The following is a 22110-nucleotide window of genomic DNA, read 5'->3' as shown; positions in this document are numbered from 1 at the left end:
CACCACTACAGTGAAGCCCCCGACCCTCTCCTGGCCACAGGCTGGAGGCGGCACCCCTAGAGCGATGCCCCCGGCCCTCTCCCCAGCCCCACATGATCTGCTCAACTCAGATCAACAACACATTTCAAGCAGCAAAAAGACCCCCATCTCTGTTTATTTACTTATTATATGAAAATGTATTCCCTATCAACTTCCCAAAAAGACCATATTCAAATCTAAGATAAACTGAAAAGTAAAAAAACTACAGTTATACGATGGAAACTGGCATTTGGAATTGCTTTACAATTTACTTTCAACACTAGTATGATTTCCCATCTCTTCAGGTCACCATTAAAATCATCACGGGGAATGAAAACTATTTGGAAGGGAGGCTGTGTGAGCTCTTCTGGAAGGGAGGATTCTGAACAGCAAGAAAGGCCAACAGCATGCAGGCATGGCAGAGAACAGGAGGTCAGGGAGAGTCGGGGTGGCGGGGGTTGGGGGGGCACCCAGAGTCCTGGGCCCTGAGTTTCAAGCCAGGCTTCATCACTCATGGACTCTATGACCTTGAACAAGGTCCCCCTCTGTGGCCCTTGTGTTCTCATTTCTAAGTGGACAGGATCAGGGATAGCACAGAACTGCCTGGATCGTGAGCTGTTCCCACCTCCTCAGCTCTTAGGGGTGTCCCCTCCTGGTCCCCCTCCTCTCCCGGCAAGCTACCCCAGGGACTGTCAGACTTCTCCCCTCAAAGAGCAAAGACACTGAACTATCCCCTGGAACCTTTCTCTTCTCTAGGAAGCTTTTAGAGAGCTACACTGACTTGCCAGACCCTCCCGTCCCAAGTCACAGCATCGCTGCCACCAGAGGTCAGGGCATTGTCTGGTTCCTTCATAAATCACTCTGCTCCACAGTGCATTCTGGAAACTCAGGGAAACGGCTGAAGAAGACACTGCCTGCGTGGAGGCCAGTCACCGGCCCGTGACGTCCCGCACCTGAACAGGGTTTGGGTTGTGAGCCCCTGTCCCCGCAGGATTTGACCAGCACCTCTGCCACGTCACATGCTTAACAAAGGTCACAGACAGAGAATCTTACAGGGAGCACCCAACACCCCTCATTTTTAAAGAAACCCCCAGCCCAGGCCCAGAAGGCTTAGGCCACTGCCCCCAGGATGAAGCTGGTCTAGCCGGGTCATCACTGTAAACAGGCCCCCATGGTACCCGGCAGTCGGTTGGCAAGGGGATGGGCACCGACCAGCTCATGCCTGTAATGAAGGCAAAGTTTGATCCCTTTTGTCCACAGGATCAGGAAGCCCACCTTTCTATCTACTTATCCAGGTATCCGCCTCTCCATTCAATCTGGTCATCAGTGGCTGAAGTGAGCTATCATTTGACCAACACAGGTGTGGCAGCTAGCACAGGCCCATCCCATCGAGAAGGAGCGTGGCGGAGACTGGACAGTGCATGGACTCACGAGGTCCATGACTGCATGTTCTGTCATTAAGGGTTAGTATGGAGGGCTTCCTGGTGGCTCAGACAGGGAAGAATCTGCCTGCAGTGCAGGAGACGCGGGTTCAGTCCCTGGGTCAGGAAGATCCCCTGGAGAAGGAAATGGCAACCCACTCCAGTATTCTTGCCTGGGAAATCCCATGGACAGAGGAGCCTGCCGGGCTACAGTCCATGGGGTCGCCAAGAACTAGACCCATCTGAGTGACTGACATGAGAGCGGAGTGGTCTCTGAGACCCCTTTGGTTGGTCTGCAGACCATGATGGGGCTGATGAACCCAAGGGTGACAGGTGGTCCCTGGAGGAAGGTGTGGGACTCAGAAGTCCCTCTGGTTCCTCAGCAGCACAACAGCATGTGAGGGTGGGGGGTGGGGAAGGGCCAGGCGGGGAGCCCCTTGGGAGCGTCTGGGGTGGGGATGGAAAGACACTCACTTTTTGTGCTTCTCCAGCCAGGCAGCGCTGTCGGGCAGCAGACAAAAGTTCTCGGTGACCAGCAGGTCCAGCAGGCTGTCGTGGTCGGCCTCGGCGTACAGCTTGAGCAGGGCCGTGTCGATGTCCTCCTTGTAGCCGTTGGCCACCTCCGTGCTGCGGACCTCGTTCAGGTAACTCATGAGGAAGCGCTTGCATTTGGCCACCTTGTCCTGGTCACCCTGGGTCAGCTGGTTGAGGTCTGCGAACTCGTGCAGGGGCGGGTGGGAGCGGGTGAACGAGGAGGACGTGGGCAGCAGGAGCGGGTATAGGGAGATGAGCTCCCGCACGTCGAGCTGGCCGCTCCTGCAATCACAGGGGCGGACTGTGTGAAGCGGAGAGACGGGAGGGCGCAAGAGCCCAGCACCGCGCTCCGCCAGCCTCGGGCCCCACGATGGAAGAGCGGGCTCGGCCGCCGAGGACATCACACGCCCAGGGCTGAGCGGGGCCATGGCAGGAAGGAACGGCAGCGGCAGCGCACCTCTGACCAAAGGCGGATTCAGAGGCTCTGTGCACACCTCCTCCTTCACGGCTTCGAAGTGCACAGTCTGTTCTGCTTGGACGTTTAGAAAACTTACTCTGCAGACCACACCTTCGTGGGACGTTTAAGGGCTATCAAAGCAGGTGCAATTTGATCTTCGGCATGAGTGCGGAACGAACATAAACAGGTGCTGACCCCAGAGCACACCCCTGACCACCTCCTTTGCCCCCGCCACCAGAAGAAGGGCTGCTGGGCCATGTAGGGAGTGGGGGTGGTGGGAGGGGGCCCCCGTGTGCAGGATTCATGACATACAGAAGGGCCCATGGCTTCCTAAGACACTGAGTCAGGATCACATGGTTCACAGTGTCTCTGGAACAAGAACAGTCCTCTTAAACCCACCTGCTCTCTCTCTAGACTCACAGCCTTTAGTTAGTTAAAATCCCTGGAGCAAAGGGAAGCCAAGCCCTCAGGGAACCCACAGGTCATCACAGGTGCTTTAGAACTGCCTTCTCCTCTCTCCCAGGACCACTCTGTACGCCTCTCATCAGCCCCACCCTCAAGACCCACGGCAGTGACCCTTGGGCTACGGGGGGCGGGGGCCTCCCCACTCCCCCCAGAGCGCTGCGCCCGCATGACTCCCCGTCACAGCACCCCAGTGACGACCGAGGCCCAACCGCAGGGACACAGGAGGGCTTGCTGCCGACACCTCGAGTTACCTGAAGAGTTCTTTAGCCTCTAGGAACTGGAGCTGTGCAAACTGTATGAAGCCCGCCTGCAGCAGGATCCGCCGGTACATGACCTGCAGGGGACACAGGCGTCGTCGCTCAGACCAGCTGGAGTCACTCACCAAGGGACGGAAACTGAGGTCCTGGTCACAACCCAGACTACACGTTAATTATTACAGGGAATCCTGAAGTTCTATGGTAAGGAAGAAACAAGGCTTACACGAAACTATTCTCAACACGTTAGTATACACACATATATCAATCCACCCCCTGTTCCCGAGATCAAGTTGTTCTCTGAATAATCATTGCTCCTTCTTCTTCATGACTTCCCATCCATCCTGGTCTGTATCACAAAGAGTCACTAACATACTTTGAGCTTCCCTGATGGCTCTGTCGTAAAGCATCCACCTGCAGACTCAGGGTTTGATCCCTGTCAGGAGGATCCCCTGGAGAAGGAAATGGCAACCCACTCCAGTATTCTTGCTGGAGAATCCCATGGTCAGAGTAGCCTGGCAGGCTACAGTCCATGGGGTCACAAAGAGTCAGACACGACTGAGCGACGAACATTTTCACTTTTTCCCACTGGTCCGTATTCCTCCTCCCACCCTCCCTGGCTTTCTTGATTGCTGCTACCTCGAGTGCTCAGACAGATGTCAACAAGGCCAGTGTTCCCGGCAGCCTAGAAGCTGCCCACCCCTCCTCACTCTTGCGGAACTCTCTTCACAGCGGCATTTTGGAGCATCCCTTAGAGCACGGGGTTCATCTCATTTAACCATAGATCAATAAGCAGGCTTTCCTGCTGAAGCTGGGGAGATGCTGTGCCTTCCGTCCCCTCCCCAACTGGGGACGCACAGCCAAGCCCACAAGTCACAGTCTGAGGATTTCTGTAGTACAAGCACCATCTATCTTTGTCTCATCTGGTCCTGCCCAGATTTCCTGGACCGCGGAGCCCTTCATTCTAGAAACTTCCAGAAATAGTAGCACACTCAGAGAAGATGCCCTATGGTGAACCGATACATGTATATGTGTGGCTGAGTCCCTTCCTCGTTCACCTGAAACTATCACAATGTTATTCATTGGCTATTCTCCAATACAAAATCAAAAATTCAAAAGAAAAAAAATAAGATGCCCTGTGGTGTCTTCAATTTCACTCCGACCCCATCACTGCCCAGCTGATCAGCTGTGAGCTCTGTCCACCTTTGTCTGAAAGGCTTTGTGGAGCCATCTCTGCTATGTCCTCACTGGCTCCAGCACCTCAGCTCACACCTGCACCGCCTCACAACTGAAGACTCTATTCACGTTTAGAACCCTCCCCTTTCCAGAACACTCTGCTGCTCAAGAAGCTATCAACTCCTTGAAGCCACTCCATTACTCATCTTAGCATCCTCACACCCTGGCATAGTACCTGCTGTTCTGTAATCACCTGCTGACCCGATCACTTTTTATGAAACTCCACTTTGAGGACTCCCCTGGTGGTCCAGTGGTTAAGAAGCCACCTTGCCATGCAGGGGACGTGGGTTGGATCCCTGGTCAGGGAGCTAAGACCCCACATGCTGCGAAGCAACGAAGTCTGTGTGCCACAGCTACTGAGCTTGAGCTCAGAAGCCAGGGAACCACAACTACTGAAGCCCGCAAGCCTGGAGCCAGTGCTGCACAACGAGAGAAACCACTGCAATGAGAAGCCCGCACACCCCAGCTAGAGAGTATCCCCTGCTTGGCGGAACTAGAGAAAGCCCATGCATAGCAACAAAGGCCCAGGACAGCCAAAAATAAATAAATAAAGCAAACTTTATAAAGCAAAAGTCAAATGAAATGAAGGAACCTAAGTATCTACAGGAAAGAGTAGGTGGCAGACCAGCTCGGAGAACTGGGCCCCATGACTCTGAAACAGAGAAATCTTTCGGTGCAGCCCTAGCAGGATTTCCCTCCAGGATAAAAAGGATGCAAGATGCTAACATTTACAGGACAACTGGGGACTCTCGGGCAGATGGGACACCCCAACCCAGGAAGGAATCAGTGTTTATTTCAGAGATGTATGTGATGCTTACATTTCAAAGGGGGGCTTTCTTGTCTTTTGAAGATACATAGTGAAATAGTTTTAGATAAAATAGGAAAAAAAAAAACAGGTATCAAAGCTCAAGCTTAAATATGACACTATCCATACTACATGATACACATCAAGCAAGCTTTCTGTAAGACACACACCTATGTCTGTAAATATCCCCTTATTGCCTCTTTCTTTACAGCATCCCAAACCTTAATATAATTTAAGCTTGGCTTCTTAAAGATCTAAGCCTTCTCACCTTTTGGATCTCTGGAAGGAATATTCCTTTAATCCGAGTCCCACAGTTAAACTTCTCCATAAATCCCTCCCTAGTTCAGAACTCAGTGAAGCAAAACCAACACTCGCTTTAATGGAGAGACAGGTGAACTGTGAAAAGCCAGTCCCCTCAACTTCTGATTTCTTTCCCGCCCCACTTTCTGGTTTTCCTGAGCCCAGGGTCTGGCATTTGTTTGCAAGCCTCCTAAAGTTAAAATAAGTAACATATCTAATCCTTGTAAGAGTCACAGTCAACCCTTAAAAACACATTAATATGAATGCGACGTTATCTCTGAACTCTTTTGTCAATACTGTCTTCTTTTCCTTCATGGTTCTATTTTAAACAAAAACTCTTCTGCTCCCAGATCCACAGAGCCTAGCTGTTTGAAGACCAGTTCAAAGCTCTGAATCACTCATCACTCATTCCTCGTTGTTCAGCCCCAGGCGCAAGCAGGGGCCGAGGGAAACGGAGGCGAGTGTCTGCCCAGGACTCGGGAAGGAGTGAGCTGGAGCTGGGGAGTAAACGGCTGTGTGTTATAGGTTAACAGGGATTACTGTGGGAGCTCAGAGGAGTCAGTGCTGCCTGGAAGGATGGGGCAGATTCAGAGAAGAGACATGTAAGCACAGAATAGAAACCATATTTTAGGTGACTTCCCTGGTGGTCCAGTGGTTAAGACTTCACCTTCCAAGGCAAGGGGTGTGGGTTCGATCCCTGGTTGGGGAACTAAGATCCCACAAGCTTTGCAGCCAAAAAACAGAAACAATACTGTAACAAATTCAATAAAGATTTTTTAAATGGCCCATGTTAAAAAAAAAAATCTAAAAAACAAAAAACCCTGTATTTGCTGGATGATGGATGTTCTCCCCACTGACAAAAACCAGCACAAATAACAAGGGAAGAAAGCAATGGGGCAGGGGTGGGAGGCCAGCCCAGACTCCCCAGGGGTGCCCAGAGGCAGCTGTCTGCCCCAGGACCCCCTTGTCTTTGGTCGGTGACGCTGGTTATTTCTGACCTGTTCTCAGGAGGCTTCTGGAGTGCCTGCCCAGCACACAGGTGGCAGGTGGCTGAGGCCACGTCACAGGGGGACAGAGGCGGTGGGAGAGGCTGGGGATGCGGGCAGGGTGCAGCCACCAGGGCCATCTGAGGTGGACCTGACTCTGGCCAGGAGGTGCCCACTGTAGGATCTACAGCAAAGGGCTGTGGACACGCCAGAAAGCTCCTTTGGCGGCAGCGTGGAGGATGGGCTGCAGACAGGCAGGAAGGGGCTGTGAACACAATTCCAGCAAAACGGAGGAGGGTTCCCAGTGGTCATGTAGGCATGAGAACCAGGGCCAAGTTCAAGGTCACTGAGGCTGCATCTCCTGGGCCCAAATAGGAGTCTGAAACAACCGGGGGAGGGGAGACAGGGGTGTGCCAGATGGACACACCCCAGTAGGGACATCACACAGGAGGGCAGGATAAGGGCCAACACTAGCCAGTGCCCACTGTTCGGCTGCTAGTGGGAAAATAAGAGGGGAGCAAAAATTCAAGAACACGGGAAGCCTCTTTAAGAAAATGCGACACATTTGAGGTGTGTCCCTGGGTGTGTCCAAGAGGGGATCCCTGATATGTGCCCGTCCAGACACCCCAGAGCCCCTGAGGCCACTGCCAGGGGGAGAGGAGCTGAGAGCAGAGGCCACTAGAGCCCCACTGGCCTTCCCACCAGGATGCGACAAACAGGAAACAATGTGATGCAGGAGGCAGAAACAGGCGCTCTCAGCTCAGAAACACGCCCTGAACTGACAGCGTTCTTCTCTGTGCTTTGCTGCCCCCTGCTGAAAGTTCGCAGATCGTCTCACTTGAAAAACGTGAGGAACAGGGCTGCGGTGAGGGGAGGATCGGGAGTTTGGGATTAGCAGATGCCAGCATACAGGACAGATAAACAAGGTCCTACTGCATAGCACAGGGTGCATGTATGCTAAATCACTCAGTTGTGTCCAAGTCTTTGCGACTGCATGGACGGTAGCCCACCAGGCTTCTCTCTCTGTCCGTGGGATTCTCTAGGCAAGAATATTGGAGTGGGTTGCCATTTCCTTCTCCAGGGGATCTTCCAGACCCAGGAATCGAACCCACACCTCTTATGTCTTCTGCATTGACGGGCAGGTTCTTTACCACTAGCACAACCTAGGAACTATAGTCAATATCCTGCAATAACAATAACGGAAAAGAATATGAATAAGAATGTATATATATTTATAATTGAGTCACTCTGCTGTACAACAGTAATTAACACAACACTGTAAATCAATTATTTTGATTCAATAAAATTTTCAAAAAAATTAAATAAAAAATTTTAAAATAAGGAATAAAGACGAAAAGTTTATCAGTATTTATCCTGTGACCATAAATGACAGGTTCTGACTTTTTCCACCTTTAATCTACCTTCTGCAGCAAAAAGCCATGGAGGCCAGAAAGCACAGCTTCATCCCACAAACCACATAGTCCTGAAAATCTGGCCAACAAGAGGGGGATCACTCTGATTTCATGAGAATCTTTCATGAGTGACTTAGATGTTCGTAAGAAGCGTGCATGCACCAATATTACACTTTATCATTCTCAAATACATAGAATGACCTGAACTCACCTTGCAACCAATCAAGAAGCAAATTTTAGGAAACCTGATTTCTTTAGATGTGAGAATAATTCACGATTGTTTCATCAACTATATTGATCATACCAACGATATTAAAGCTAGCATTTCTTAAATGCATTACAGGCTTTCTCCTAAGGGAATTAATTAGATGGATTCCGGCAGTACTAGACGATTTACGAGTATGGTTCACAAAGCTTTTCCTACAGATAATAGAAACTTAAAAAATTCAACCCCATCCCAACAAATATAAATTCTACATTGGGAAACAAATTACACTGAGGATCTTTTCATTTGTAATCACAGTACCCTTAGTCTACTCTGGAAGAACATGATTGGAAATACAATGTGGTGTATTAAGCATGGGAATCATGTCAGAGGCTCAAATCCCGACTTGGCCTCTGCCGGCATCGTGACCCCCTCCTGCAGCCTGCATCCTTATCTGTACAACGTGGATGCACAGAGAAACTTGAATGACAGACACAAAGCGGTCTGCAGGGCCCGGCGCCCTTAGATCCTAACATTTTCTAATCAGCAGCTTGGAGGCATGCTTCCTTACGGCTTGCTGACTACAAACCTGAAATTTTTCCTTTGGGATGTTCCTCCGGGCGCCTTTTGCAAGAACCAGAGCCTCCTCCACTCGGCGGCTGGCTAGCAGGTCCTGTATTTGTTTTTCCAGAGGTAGCGGAACCAAGATGTAAACACCTTTACTCGTGGCAACGATCACTCTTCCTGGGAAGAAATGGAACACTGTTGGAGGGCAAATGGGCATTGTGCTGGCAAGAAAACACCCCGCGTTCACCGCACAGGAGCAGGAGCTGACGTCTGAACAGTGTCCTCACAGCTCTCCCAACACAGAACTGCCACAGCAATCAGGAATTAATGCTGCTCCTATCTCCTTTCCATCATAAGAAGAAGGCAAACTCTTAACACCACATTTCTGAAGTATAAGACATAAAGATGCTTTGCCTTTTTTTATTCTACAATGCTGATAAATTTAAAGCCAGTTGAATAGATCCATATGAGGCTATACAGCTCCATCACGGAAAATGAGCAATAAGAATTATGCTACTCCTCATATAAAGCTGGGGCTTCCCTGGTGGCTCAGATGGAAAAGACGTGCAAAGCGGGAGACCTGGGTTTGACCCCTCAGTCTAAAAGATGCCCTGGGAGGAGGTCATGGCAACCCATGCCAGTGTTCTTGTCTGGCAAATCCCATGGACAGAGGAGCCTGGTGGGCTACAGCCCATGGGTCACAAAAGTGTTGGACGTGACTGAGCAACGAACACTTTCACTTTTTCAAATAAAGCTGTTTAAAACTCTTCTCTCCAGGTTGAGTCAGTTTATAAGGAACTAAGATTACAAGGCGCCATTCTGAACCATAAGCTAACATCTCGCACTTGCCCACTATCCCAGATCACCGAGTCCCGGGTTACCGCCTCCCTCCCACGAGAGACCCTGACCCTCAGCACCATGAGGTCCTGCACAACCCAAAGGAGAGTCAGGACTGCGCACAAGAGAACTCCTCCTGCCAAGCACTGAGAGCGAGTTCTGCTCTCTCTGGAGATGCGTTTCAAACTAAACTAATGCCTGTTCCCAGGAAGCAGTGGAATGACCTTGTCTTTCTGTCTGAAGGTTGTTCAGGGTCAGCCACATCTTCCTGCTCCTTCTGCTTCCCGCTCCTTAAGACCCATCACCTTCAGCCCAGGCCCACCACCTGGTCTCTCCTACTGGATGCCCCTGCACCCCCCTTCCTGGGCTCCCTGCCTGGTGGTCTTCTCTGTGTCCTCTGTCTCCATGACAACCAGCACCATCCCCCCACACTTGCGAGATTTGGCCCCTACTCTGCGTTGGGTCCTCCTTCCAGGAGGCTTCCCATGTTCCCACCTGGGGCAGTTAAGTCACCAGCCTCCCTGTGCCAGTGACCCACATGCCTGCCTCCACCCTCAGCCCACAGAGCACGTAACATTGTTGTGAATAAGCTCTCCGGTGCGTGTGCGTGTTGAGCCCAAGCTGAGTGCTGACACGCTCATGTGGGGTGACAAGTCTCAGCAGGCTGTGTCCCTAGCACCTAACAGAGGAAGGGCAGTGTGTGGGGAGCCCTGGGGGCAAAGGCAATGAATGCACAGATACACATGAGCTCTTGGCTTCAAGACAACACCACGAGCAGTGTTCTTAGGGAACCGGGAAATGTGGCCAGGGGCAGGGCTGAGAGTGCATTTCCAAGGTGTGGAAAGGGCTCTGGGGTTATGTGGGAAAATGCCTGCTGGAGGGCTCTGGATTCAGTGTCACGACCTCCTCTGCATACTTCCAGACGGCTCAGCTGAATGTGAACCAGTGCCAAATCCAGGTGAACAGGGGATGGGAAGTCACTTTGTTTCTCCTTCAACTTTTCAGTACATGTGAAGATGCTCATGATAAAACTGTTCTTCTTGTTATTTAGTCACTAAGTCATATATGACTCTTCTGAGACCCCATGGACTACAGCCCACTGGGTTCCTCTGTCTACGGGCTTTCCCAGGCAAGAATATTGTAGTGGGTTGCCATTTCCTTCTTCAGGGGATCTTCCAGACCCAGGGATGGAAGCTGCATCTCCTGCTTGGCAGGCTGTTTCTTTACCACTGAGCCACAATAGGTCCCTCATGTGGTTCGCTCCCTGGCTGCCCTGATCTGCTGAGGCGTCATCCCCTGCTGGCCCTCCTCACATACTGGGCACCACAGTCACGCTGAATGACCTACACAATCTGGAACCTGGGGGTTCCCTCCTGTGCAGACTCACATGTGCCTTTCTGTCTGCCTAAAGGTTCTTTCATACCATACGTGCTTGGCTGAATCCAGCTCATCCTCAAAAGTTTGGCTCAAATGCCACCTCCTGCAAGAAGCCTTCCCTGGTATGGTTAAGAACTACTTCCTAATCTGTTCTCCTAGCTGGCCTTATTTGTTGCTGTCAAGCTCTCACATGCTGTAGCTATTTGTTTAAATGCCTGTTTCCCTTTAATCTCCATGCCCCTGAAGCTCAAAGACTGTATCACACATTGCCTATGGATTTTCTGTGCTTGGCAAGAGGCCACGTTCCCAGGGGTTCCTTATAGCATTTAGTGAAGACATACCATCACAAAACACCTGAAAATTCGGTGGAAACTCATACCTTCAAAATCCTGGAGGATGTGGCCTTCCTTAAAGGGCAGGGTCTGCTTCTGCTGCTGATCCAGCATGCTATGCACGGTGATGAACTCGTCATCCAAGGCGACGACGTACGGGAAGCAGACGGCCGCTCCGATCACATTCTCCGACCAGCGAACAGGTGCACGTTGAGAGATCCCAGCCACCGTGGCAAACATGCCTGGGAAAACAGGAAGCGTCGGGGGGCTTCAGAGAGCTGTGGTTTGCTTGCCTGTTTTCTGCAGAGGTGAATACCTGTCCCCTTCATCACATTTCAGGGTGGGAGAGATGATATACCAGGCTGTATGGACAGAAGACCCTCATATCTGTTCTCATGAAGGGAACCTCTCTCCCCAGAATGTCCACCTTATACCTCCTTCTAATTAAACATAAAATTAAAAGATGCTTATTCCTTGGAAGAAAAGCTATGAACAACCTAGACAGCATATTAACAAGCAGAGACATTACTTTGCCAACAAAGGTCCATCTAGTCAAGGCTATGGTTTTCCCAGTGGTCATGTATGGATGTGAGAGTTGGACTATAAGGAAAGCTGAGCGCCAAAGAATTGATGCTTTTGAACTGTGGTGTTGGAGAAGACTCTTGAGAGTCCCTTGGACTGCAAGGAGATCCAACCAGTCCATCCTAAAGGAGATCAGTCCTGAATATTCACTGGAAGGACTGATGCTGAAGCTGAAGCTCCAATACTTTGGCCACCTGACATGAAGAACTGACTCAATGGAAAAGACCATGATGCTGGGAAAGATTGAAGGCAGGAGGAAAAGAGAACGACAGGGGATGAGATGGTTGGATGGCATCACCAACTCGATGGACGTGAATTTGAGCAAGCTCCGGGAGTTGGTGATGGACAGGGAAGCCTGGTGTGCTGCAGTCCGTGGGGTCGCAAAGAGTTGGACACGACTGAGTGACTGAGCTGAAGTGAATTAAACATAAGGTTAAAAAACATGCACATGGGTCTTCCCTGGTGACTCAGGTGGTAAAAAATCCACCTGCCACGGCAAGAGACAGGGTTTCATCCCCAATCTGGGAAGATCCCACATGCCTTGGAGCAACTAAGCTCGCAAGCTCTCACTACCGAAACCCACACGCTCTAGAGCACATGCTCTGCAACAAGAGAAGCCACCGCAGTGAGAAGCCTGCAAACCACAATTAAAGAGCCGCCCCTGCTCACTGCAACAAGAAAAGCCTTTGCAGCAATGAAAACCCAGCATAGCCATATAAAAAAAAGTGTACATGCACCCACATGAAGGTGTACACGGCTCATGTCCTCAAAAATGGGGAAGAGAGAATTCCACACAATTTAAGAAGCTTCACAAGCTTTCTGCCACATCCAGTCCTCCCATAGGTTTGCGTCTCTAAGTACCAGCTTTTCCCTAGACATTCACTCCACACTGAACGCATTCGTTCAGATACTTATTGAGCACCTACTGTACACAGGCCACTCGACAAGATGTCCCGTGTGTAAGTGTCGTCCCGCACCGCCTGCCCCACCCCGCCCCCCTGCCACCACTGAGAGGTCAGGTGTAATTCTGGTTCTCTCTGATACAGGGGTACAGCTAACTTTGCAATTCAAGACAGTCTGCTGTTGAGTGTTTGTCAATGATAACATCCACATTCACTGATGGTTTATCTACTTTGTACTTAAAGCACTAACTGCCTTAAGTGGTGTCTGAGTTTTCTGACTCCTGAATCAGGTGTGGGGATATCTACAAAGCAAACAAAAAACAGTTGATTTGGAAAACCTATCATACTAATTCCCCGTTTGCAGGAAACAAAGCCCTGCCTGACACTACACGTGTCATCCATGACTACGACCACCAGTGATGCTTCCAGCTACGACTCTCAGGGGGTGATGGTGAGAACTAGAAAGGCCACAGGAAACAAAGAAAGCCCTTCCAAGAAGCTAGTGGCTAAACTAGATGCTTTTGGTGGGATGAAACTACAGTCAATAAGAGAAAATAAGGGACATGACCTTGGAACCTCCACACTTCAAAATATCTAGAAGTAAGCTCCCTCAACTCCTTTTTAGAATGGAGAATAAACATAGACCAGGTGGAAACCCATACACAGTAGAAAATCCTATAAGGAAGTCTTACAGATTCTCATTTTTGCACTTATCCCCTTACAGGAATTCTCTCTGGAGCCATCTTCAGGCTCTACTTTATACTGTGTTCAGTCGTGTCCGACTCTTCGCGACCCCAAGGCCTGTAGCCCACCAGGCTCCTCTGTCCATGGGACTTCCCAAGCAAGAACACTGGAGCGGGTTGCCACTTCCCTCTCCAGGGTCTTCCCGACCCAGGGATCGAACCTGCATATCCTGGGGCTCCTGTATGGCAGGCAGGTTCTTCACCACTGAGCCACTTGAGCAGTCAGTCCCTCAGGCTCTACTTTAGCACAAAATAGGTGATGCTATGATTGGCCTATTCTTGTGCCATGAAACCCACACTCACAAAACGATCTAATGAAAACTGAGCAAACACTGGGCATGCGGTTGTTTGCCTCTTGCCTCAACGTCGGCAAACACAGTCCACGAGTATCTGCTTTTCACAACCACAACCTCGCTCTCCAACCTCAGTGTGAATGCAGGGACAGAGGTGGAGAGACTGGGCAGAGAGTGGCAAGGTTAGTGGAGGCACCTGGGCGCCCTGCTCACCCAGTCCCCCAGGGCCCGCCAGGAGGAACTCCTGTCTCCCGATCCTCTTGACGATGGGCCGCCGCTCCTCGCTGCAGAACGGGAACAGGTCCTGGGCGGTGCCCGTGCTGTAGTTGAGGATGATGTACTGGGTGGTGAGGGCCAGGCACAGGAATTGGCCATCCACGGCCACGGCCAGGGGCTGCTCCGGTGTGGACACCTCCTTGACAATCTGGACGCGGTCCTCGTACACCAGGAAGACCTGGATGGTCCTGCGCTTGACCGAGATGATGCACACCTCCACGCAGAAGGGGTCCCCGCTCACCGGGTTCTCGTTCAAGGCGAAGGCTATAGCTCCCTTGATGCGGGCGCCCGAGGGCACGGGTTCCAGGCTCAGCATGTGGACCAGGCTGATGCAGCCGTCACACAACACCAGCAGCCGGCTGAGCGCCGACGCGGCCCGCAGCTCGCTCACCGCCTTCTTGAAACCCAGGTGTCTGTGCAGCTGCCTGGTGGCCGTGAACGTGGCCGACCCGCCGGGCAAGGGCTTCTCCTCCAGCAGGAAGTGGTACACGAAGCAGTCGCTGGTGCCCACGTAGAGGTTCCGGCCGCAGCACTCCACACACTCCAGCGACCCCCGGTCCCGGTCGCCCAGCAGCTGCTCCCGCTCGATGGCGGGGACCAGGGTGAAGGCCTTGGTGCTCATCATGCTGGCGGCGGCTCTGAGGGATGGGAAAGGAAAGGGAGGTTAGAGGAACGAGCGATGGATAGAACCATTCCGGGCGTGACAAATAAACATCAATTCCCAGTTGTAACTTCAGAGAAAGGAAATCATTTGACACTTGTGAAAAATACTGCAAGAAAGACTTCTGACTTGGCCTCCTCCCGCAGGCAAAAGAGACCCTGCCAGGAGAGCACACACGTGCCTGTAAGTAACTGCCAACTCTCTTCAACAGTCATTCAGCTGCTAAGTCAAGTCTGACTCTTTTTGAACCCAAGGACTGCAGCATGCCAGGCTCCCCTGTCCTCCACTATCTGAGTTGGCTCACTCTCATGTTCATTGGGTTAGTGATGCTTTCTAACTATCTCATCCTCTGCTGCCCACTTCTGTTGCCTTTAATCTTTCCCAGTATCAGGGTCTTTCCCAATGCGTCGGCTCCTCACATCAGGTGGCCAAAGTATTGGAGCTTCAGCAGCAGTCCTTCCAATGGATATTCAACTCTCAACAGAGCTGAGATTCATTATACACGGAGTCTCCCTACATTGTTCTTCAGAAACAAACCTCTAGGTAGAAGATGGGCATGTCTACTCATCCACAGACAACACAAGACAAACATTTTGGAAAAAGAGAAAAATGATCATCACTGATGTTCCCCCAAACCCCACCAGCCACCTGACTCATGTCTAAGTGAACAGTGGGGCACTGCTCCATGGTGGGGTTCACTCCTGCCCCTTGGATCTCACAGGAGTCACAGAAGCAGGGACCACACCCCCAACTCCCTCGCATTCTTCTCACTGAGGCGTGCACATTGTCCTAGCACGTTCTTTGGCTCCCAGAATAAATCTGTTGGCGTGGAGCAGGAAAGATGTGCCTCAAATCTCCAAGGCTTGCAGGTGGCGAGTTGAGGTACTTAGCAAATTTGTGAGAAGGTCAGTTAATGGATTACTCCCACTGGAAGACACACTGTCCCAAACTTGAAGCCTGGGCTTCTTACTTCTTCCTCTGGAAAGGACTCTGGTTTCACAAATTAGAAGCAGCAGAAACGAAGGCACCAGTGCAAGTCAGTGGGGAAAGAGAAAGTCATTTCAATCAATGGGTGCTGGAACATGTGGTTAACCTTGAAAGTGAAAAGTCAAAGTATTAGCAGCTCAGTCGGGTTTGACTCTGCGATCCAATAGACTGTAGCCCGATAGGCTCCCCTGTTCATGGAATTCTCCAGGTAGGAATACTGGGGTGGGGAGCCATTCCCTTCTCCAGGGGATCTTCCAATTAACTTCAGTTATCCCTACCTCATACCATCTCTTAATATAAAAATTAATTTGAGATGCATCAAGTTATTTTTTAAAAAAAGCTAAAACTACAAATCTTCTAGAAGAAAAGATAGGAGAACATCTTTGAGATCTTGGGGTACATAAAGATTTCTTAGGTTACAAAAAGCACTAACCATAAAAGAGAAAAAGCTGGTAAACAGGATTTTATAGAAATTTAAAAAGTGTGTCCACTGAAAGACACCACTAGGGAAATGAATAGGCAAGGCCCAGACTGGGATAAAAATCTGTGATAGCTATCTCAGACAAAGGGCTCACATTCAGAAGAGAAAACACGATGGTCAACAGCCATGGGGGAGAGATCAACCTGCAGAACCACGTGTAATTGCAAACTGTAGCTACAAGCAGACTTCATTTCATTCCCATCAAATAGACAATACCTCCCAAGTCTGATGACGCTGGGGGTTTGCAAGAATCTGGATCCATGGGCATGTCCCTGCTGCTGATGGAGGCTTCTGGGCTGGCCAGACCATGTGGGTGATGGAGGAAGCCCTTGGCAACTGGGGAGCCAGGGATTCTCCTTTTGGCCTCACTGATGTTCAGCAGGACATGAACAAGGAAGCTAGCAGCAGTTCTGTTTGCAGCTGGGAGGAAATGGAAACTCCACAAGGATGGATGGATGGAGCACCACACAGCAGTGAGGGGATGCACTGAGGCCCACCCATGACTCGGTAAACTTCCCTGGAAAGGGGAGCTGCAGATGCTATATTTGGCCTGATACCTCAGGCCTTGTGAGATGCAGAAACATGGAAGTCCCAACTAATGTAATATTCAGAGTTTCAGCCCTACATAGTGAGATCATAAAGAAAAGTAAGGGAATAAAGAACAGAAACCCAAGGAGGATAGGATGTGAGTGGGCAGAAGCTGATCTCAAGGCTATTAGTCATGTCTGCTTCCCTACACTGAGTTGCTTTTATTACTACTCTCTACATCTCATGTGAATTGTAAATGTTCTTTTCAATATATAAAATATTAATTTAAAAACATTTATAAAAAACCCTACTCATTTCCCCAAACCAGCTTACCCTGGAAACATAATAGATACACAGCCTCTGTTAAATAAGCTTGATGTGCACGCATGCTCAGTCGTGTCCAACTCTTTCCAACCCCATGAACTGTAGCCTACCAGGCTCCTCTGTTCATGGGGTTTCCCAGGCAAGAGTAGTGCAGCGAGTTGCTATTCCCTTCTCCAGGGGATCTTCCCGACCCAGGGATCAAACCTTTGCCAACTGCATTGCAGGCGGGTTCTTTACCGCTGAGCCACTGGGGACGCCCTTAATACGCCTGGCAGGAGTCATAAAATGCATGTTCCTTGTTTACAATCTCACTTCACGGAAACATTTACAACCCATGTGAATGATTTACTTGTCATTTCTTAGTTCATCTAAATCCTGAGCTTAGTTTATCTGAATCCGTATTTACAAAGTCTGAATATGTCCACATATCCCAGGTTACTGGAAGATGGGAGATGGTCCAGCAGGGTCAGAAGCCCTGCAAGGGGCAGTGTGGGCACCTCTCAGGGTCCCAGCCTCTTCCCGACCTCTGCTCAGCCTCTGCTACCCTGGCCACACAAATGCCTCCACTTCTATCCACAGCCAGCTGGAGCTGCATGTTGTGTTATTCCGGGCCTGGCTTCCCTCTGCATTCTCTCTGAACTAAGTCTCACCAAGGCCAGGCTGCATTAAAGGTCACCACGCAAAGAATAAATACGGAATAAAGGCAATGTTTGAAGTAGACAGATTATCTAGATGCTGCTGCTGCTGCTGCTAAGCCACTTCAGTTGTGTCTGACTCTGTGCGACCCCATAGACGGCAGCCCACCAGGCTCCCCCGTCCCTGGGATTCTCCAGGCAAGAACACTGGAGTGGGTTGCCATGTCCTTCTCCAAAGCATGAAAGTGAAAAGTGAAAGTGAAGTTGCTCAGTCGTGTCCAACTCTTAGTAACCCCAAGGACTGCAGCCTACCAGGCTCCTCCATCCATGGGATTTTCCAGGCAAGAGTACTGGAGTGGGATGCCATTGCCTTCTCCGTATCTAGATGCAGAAACTGGCTAACAGACTCAAGGTCACAAGATTAAAGAAAGGGAAAGGACTTCCCTGGTGGTTCAGTGGCAAAGAATCTGCCTGCCAATGCCGGAGATTCGAGTTCAATTCCTGGTCTGGGAGGACCCCACATGACGCAGAGCAACTAAGCCCGTGTGCCACAGCTGCTGAGCCTGGGATCTAGAGACCTGGAGCCTCAACTACTGAAGCCTGCGTGCCCGAGAGCCTGTGCTCCACAACAAGAGAAGTCCGCACCATGAGAAGCCCACTTGCCACAACTAGAGAAAAGCCCATGAAGCAACAAAGACCCAGCATAGCCAAAAATAAAAATAAAATTATAAAGAAAGGAAAAAAATATATATATAGAGAGAGACTCCTAATCTGAGACAGAAATAAATATATCCTAAAATAATGCTATGACAAAGTGCCATTGATTGAAATGGGAGCCTCACCAATGTTTATTTTTTGGAGGACTTCCCTGGTGGTCCAGCGAATAAGATGCTGAGCTGTCAACGCCGGGGACATGGGTTTGATCCCTGGCCAGAGAACTAAGATCCCACATACATTTGCTGAGAGGTACAGCCAAAAATAATAGCAATTATTATTTTTCCCTGAACTAAAGGACAGTCACCTCCTGCCATACAATGTGCACATGATATGAGGACAGCCTCAAGCTGGGTGTGGCGTCCTGTGTGTCTGCAAAGAATCGCACACGTGAGAATTACACCAACACTTTAAAATGAAACAAACCCTTCAGAGCCCCGCACAGCTGTGTGTGCACCAGAGAGGCACCACTTTAGAGGTAAAGACGCATGGATGGGTACCACAGCCCTGTAACAGGAGGCTCTTCCTATGAATCCACTAAAGATGATTTCTTACCTGCATTTTATTTTATTTTTCTTACCTGCATTTTAAAAAGGACCCTCTACCTAAAGTTGGGCTTCCCAGGTGGCTCTGTGGTAAAGAACCTGTCTGCCAATACAGGAGATACAAGTTGGATCCCTGGGTCGGGAAGATCCCCTGGAGGAGGAAATGGCAACCCGCTCCAATATTCTTCCCTGGGAAATTCCATGGACAGAGAAGCCTGGCAGGCTACAGTCCATGGGATCACAAAGTCGGACAGGACTGAGCAATTGAGCACACACGCAGGTGTATGTATACATACATATATACATCATTTATACACACCACCTGTATGCACATATATGCACATAGTGTGTGTCTATGCACCTATCCTATGAATCCTATAAAAGCGACAGCAACAGTTACAAGTGAAGTAGGGATCTGGGGAGGGCAGGGTAGGCGGGCCAGGATCGGGGGTGGGGGGGTAGGTGGGTGGTCTGGGTCTCCAGGGCATCTTCCTCAATCTTGGACTTTCAAACAGCTGTTAGGCTGTTCGAGGGTCTTCTGGATGCTAGGCAATTGTCCCCTTTAACAATGTTCTTTTTCCCGAATGTTTAATCCCCAATAGCAGCTACCTGACCATCAAGACAAGATCCTGACCTCAAATCACCTGCAAGATTTCACAGCATGCTCAGTGACTCCTCCTGCCCTTCTGCATGAGGCATTCCAGCTCACTCAGGGTAGCCCCAAATTAGCTTGCTACTTCTGCCTTCATTTAGTAGTACAGTGTTTTTTAATAAAGAAGAACGGGTCAGGTTTGCCACAGAAGAGATGAGTTGTAAAGTACCAGCCAAATTTTTGGGCAGTCTCCAAACACCTGGCCACCACAAATGATTACTTTAATGTATTTCTAATGAGAACTGGGCTCGGGCCAAGATGAAGATGCTTAACCCATTAAGGAAAATTTCCTTGAGTTTTCTTAAAGGATCACAAAATTTTAATATTAGCATGAAGGAATAAGCCATAATGTTTTGTGTAAGAACAGAAAGGTTAGCTGCAAATCAGGCCTGGAAAGTTTAGCGTTTTTTAAACACTTATCTCTGTGCTTTTAAAACTTGTCCACTGGATCTGCCTGAAGGAGAAAGGGACCCTAGGCAAACCTCTGCCGCTGGAGGGTTAGGCAGAGGCTGAAGTGTCCTGGGAGCCTGCAGCTGAGGGCAAGCTGCCTCCAGGACCAGAGGGCTGAGGTTCACTGTCGAGTGGAAGAGAAAAGGCAGAGGACCGACCTGCAGGTGAGGGCTACCACCACACCTGTCCCCCCATGTCTTTGTAAAATGTGCACAGAAAATGTGCACTCTGGAGTTCAGAGTCCAGGAGGGGTCTAACTGCAGAGGCAAGCCCTCACCGGGTTAACAATTACTCAGAGCCGAGCCCACCCACTTCAGAGCCCAGACAGCTCTGGCCCCATGACTTCGTTTTTGTTTACTGACCATAATTTATCGAGCACCTACTAAGTGCCAGGCTCTGTGCCACATGCACATTCTCTTAATGTGTTGCACGTATCTTTTCTCTTATTTCCCTGGTTTTGATTGAGGAAATTGAGGCTCAGAACGTCCAGTGATGCCCAGGGCTCCCAGTTAGAAGGGGCAGGGGCAGGATTTGAACCCAGATCTCCATCCCCCCTCTCCCACCACAGAGCAGCTCTGCCCCTGTTAAGCGAAGAACCTGGCCTGGGAAGGCCATATACCAGAGAGGCCACTTCAGTGATCACGGAGGCAGCAGGGCTGGCAGAAATGGAAGGAAAAAGAAAAGGAAGCAGCTCTCCAGCTCTTCCTTCCTATCCGATCATAAGGCTGGAGTTTCCTGCTGACCAACAGAGAAGGGAGGCCAGAGGAGGGGCAGTGGCCTCGAGGCTCCCTGCAGCCAGCTGTGAGCCCCCGGGCAGGGCTGCCGGCTTACACCACAGTGGACCCTCCACACACGTTCTCCCGGGGTCTCCACCTGCCACCACTGTCTCCAGGGCTGCCTGCCCTCCCCGGGCACTTGCTCAAGGATGGAACCCTGATCTGACAGGTTGGGACCCCTGAACTCAATATGACCTATGTGCATGAAGAAGAGCTGTGTGAAACCCCATTTCCTGCAGCCAGCTAGGGCCTGGGGGAGGTGGGGTGATGGTCACCCGAAGCCTTTGGCGGGAGTGATGGCAGGTGCGAGCAACCAGAGGTGGCAGCTTCTGTCTTGAGAGCCACCTCTTAAAACACAGAAGGCGGGCAGAGGAGAAGCCAACTTCCATAGCACCTGCGTCCCAGGGCAGAACGGCGACAGCGAGGAATCCCCGCCTCCCATCACACACCCCTGCCCGGTCTCCCAGTTCAGGCCAGACAGTAGGGCTCGAATGTGGCCCGAAATTCGCGTTCTCAAATCGCAGGAGCTCCAGATGTCAACCACAGCGACGAAATGATCGCAAGCTCGGCTGGAGTGGCAAGGGGCGCGGGGCGTCGTCCCGCTGGGCTCCTCCCCCCACAACAGCTCACTCAAACCCGGACGGGGTCTCGGGTCTTCCCAGACCCTAACACGCGCACGCTGCACACCCGCCGGGTTCCCGCGCCGCGCGCCCACCACCCCGCTCGGCCGCAGTCCCCTCCTCGCCACCTGCCCGCGCGCACCTGCTCGTACCCGTCGCCCCCTAACCCCCTTCACGCCCCCGCCCCGACCCTGGGCCCGCCCGCCCCGCGCTTACCGGCCGCGCTCCGGCCGCTCCGGGCCCCGCGCCCCGGGCCGCGCGCTCCTGGGCCCCGGCCCCGGCCCCGGCTTCGGCTCCGGCCCGGCCCGGCCCCGCCGCTTCCCGTCACGTGGGTGGCCGGGGGGCGGGAGCGCCGGTCCCCGTCCGGCCTGCGCCCCGCGTCGGCTGCAGACCCCGCCCTGGGCCGGGCCGCGGGGGGGGCGCCCCTCCGGCCTCGGATGCCCCGGGTTTGGGGGGCCCGGAGCGCCTGCCTCGGGGCTCGCGGGGTCGGTGGGCGGGGAGATGCGCCGATCTTCGAGGCGCACGAGCGGAGCCTGCCGGGCCCTGGGCGGGGTCGGTAACGCGGCAAAGCTGCAGCTGCCGGGGCCGCGCTTTCTCCTCCCCCCGGCCTGCTGGACACGCTCGCCGCCCTAATTCTCGCACCGCGACGGCGCTGGGCAGTGTACTTGCTGAACGAACAAGTGAATCCACCCATCCCTCCATCCTGGGAAAGGCTGGACCGCACGGCCACCTGAC

At 51.4% G+C, this 22110-nt stretch overlaps 1 protein-coding gene across 1 annotated transcript in view; it reads right to left on the bottom strand.

The window, feature by feature from the left end:
- Positions 1–21724, bottom strand: part of TGFBRAP1 (transforming growth factor beta receptor associated protein 1) — a 31975-nt gene extending 10251 nt beyond the window's left edge. The window contains exons 1-6 of the mRNA XM_043918487.1: positions 21592–21724; positions 13940–14640; positions 11254–11448; positions 8683–8837; positions 3147–3229; positions 1914–2255 (exon numbers count right to left, since the gene is read on the bottom strand). Of these exons, the coding sequence (XP_043774422.1) occupies positions 1914–2255; positions 3147–3229; positions 8683–8837; positions 11254–11448; positions 13940–14627 (1463 nt within the window). The 5' untranslated portion in view covers positions 14628–14640; positions 21592–21724. The remainder of the gene's footprint in view (positions 1–1913; positions 2256–3146; positions 3230–8682; positions 8838–11253; positions 11449–13939; positions 14641–21591) is intronic.
- Positions 21725–22110: the final 386 nt, after the last annotated feature.

The sequence above is a fragment of the Cervus elaphus genome, chromosome 11, assembly GCF_910594005.1.
Source record: "Cervus elaphus chromosome 11, mCerEla1.1, whole genome shotgun sequence".
NCBI classification, from domain to species: Eukaryota; Metazoa; Chordata; class Mammalia; order Artiodactyla; family Cervidae; genus Cervus; species Cervus elaphus.
This window is presented reverse-complemented; position numbering and strand designations above follow the sequence as displayed.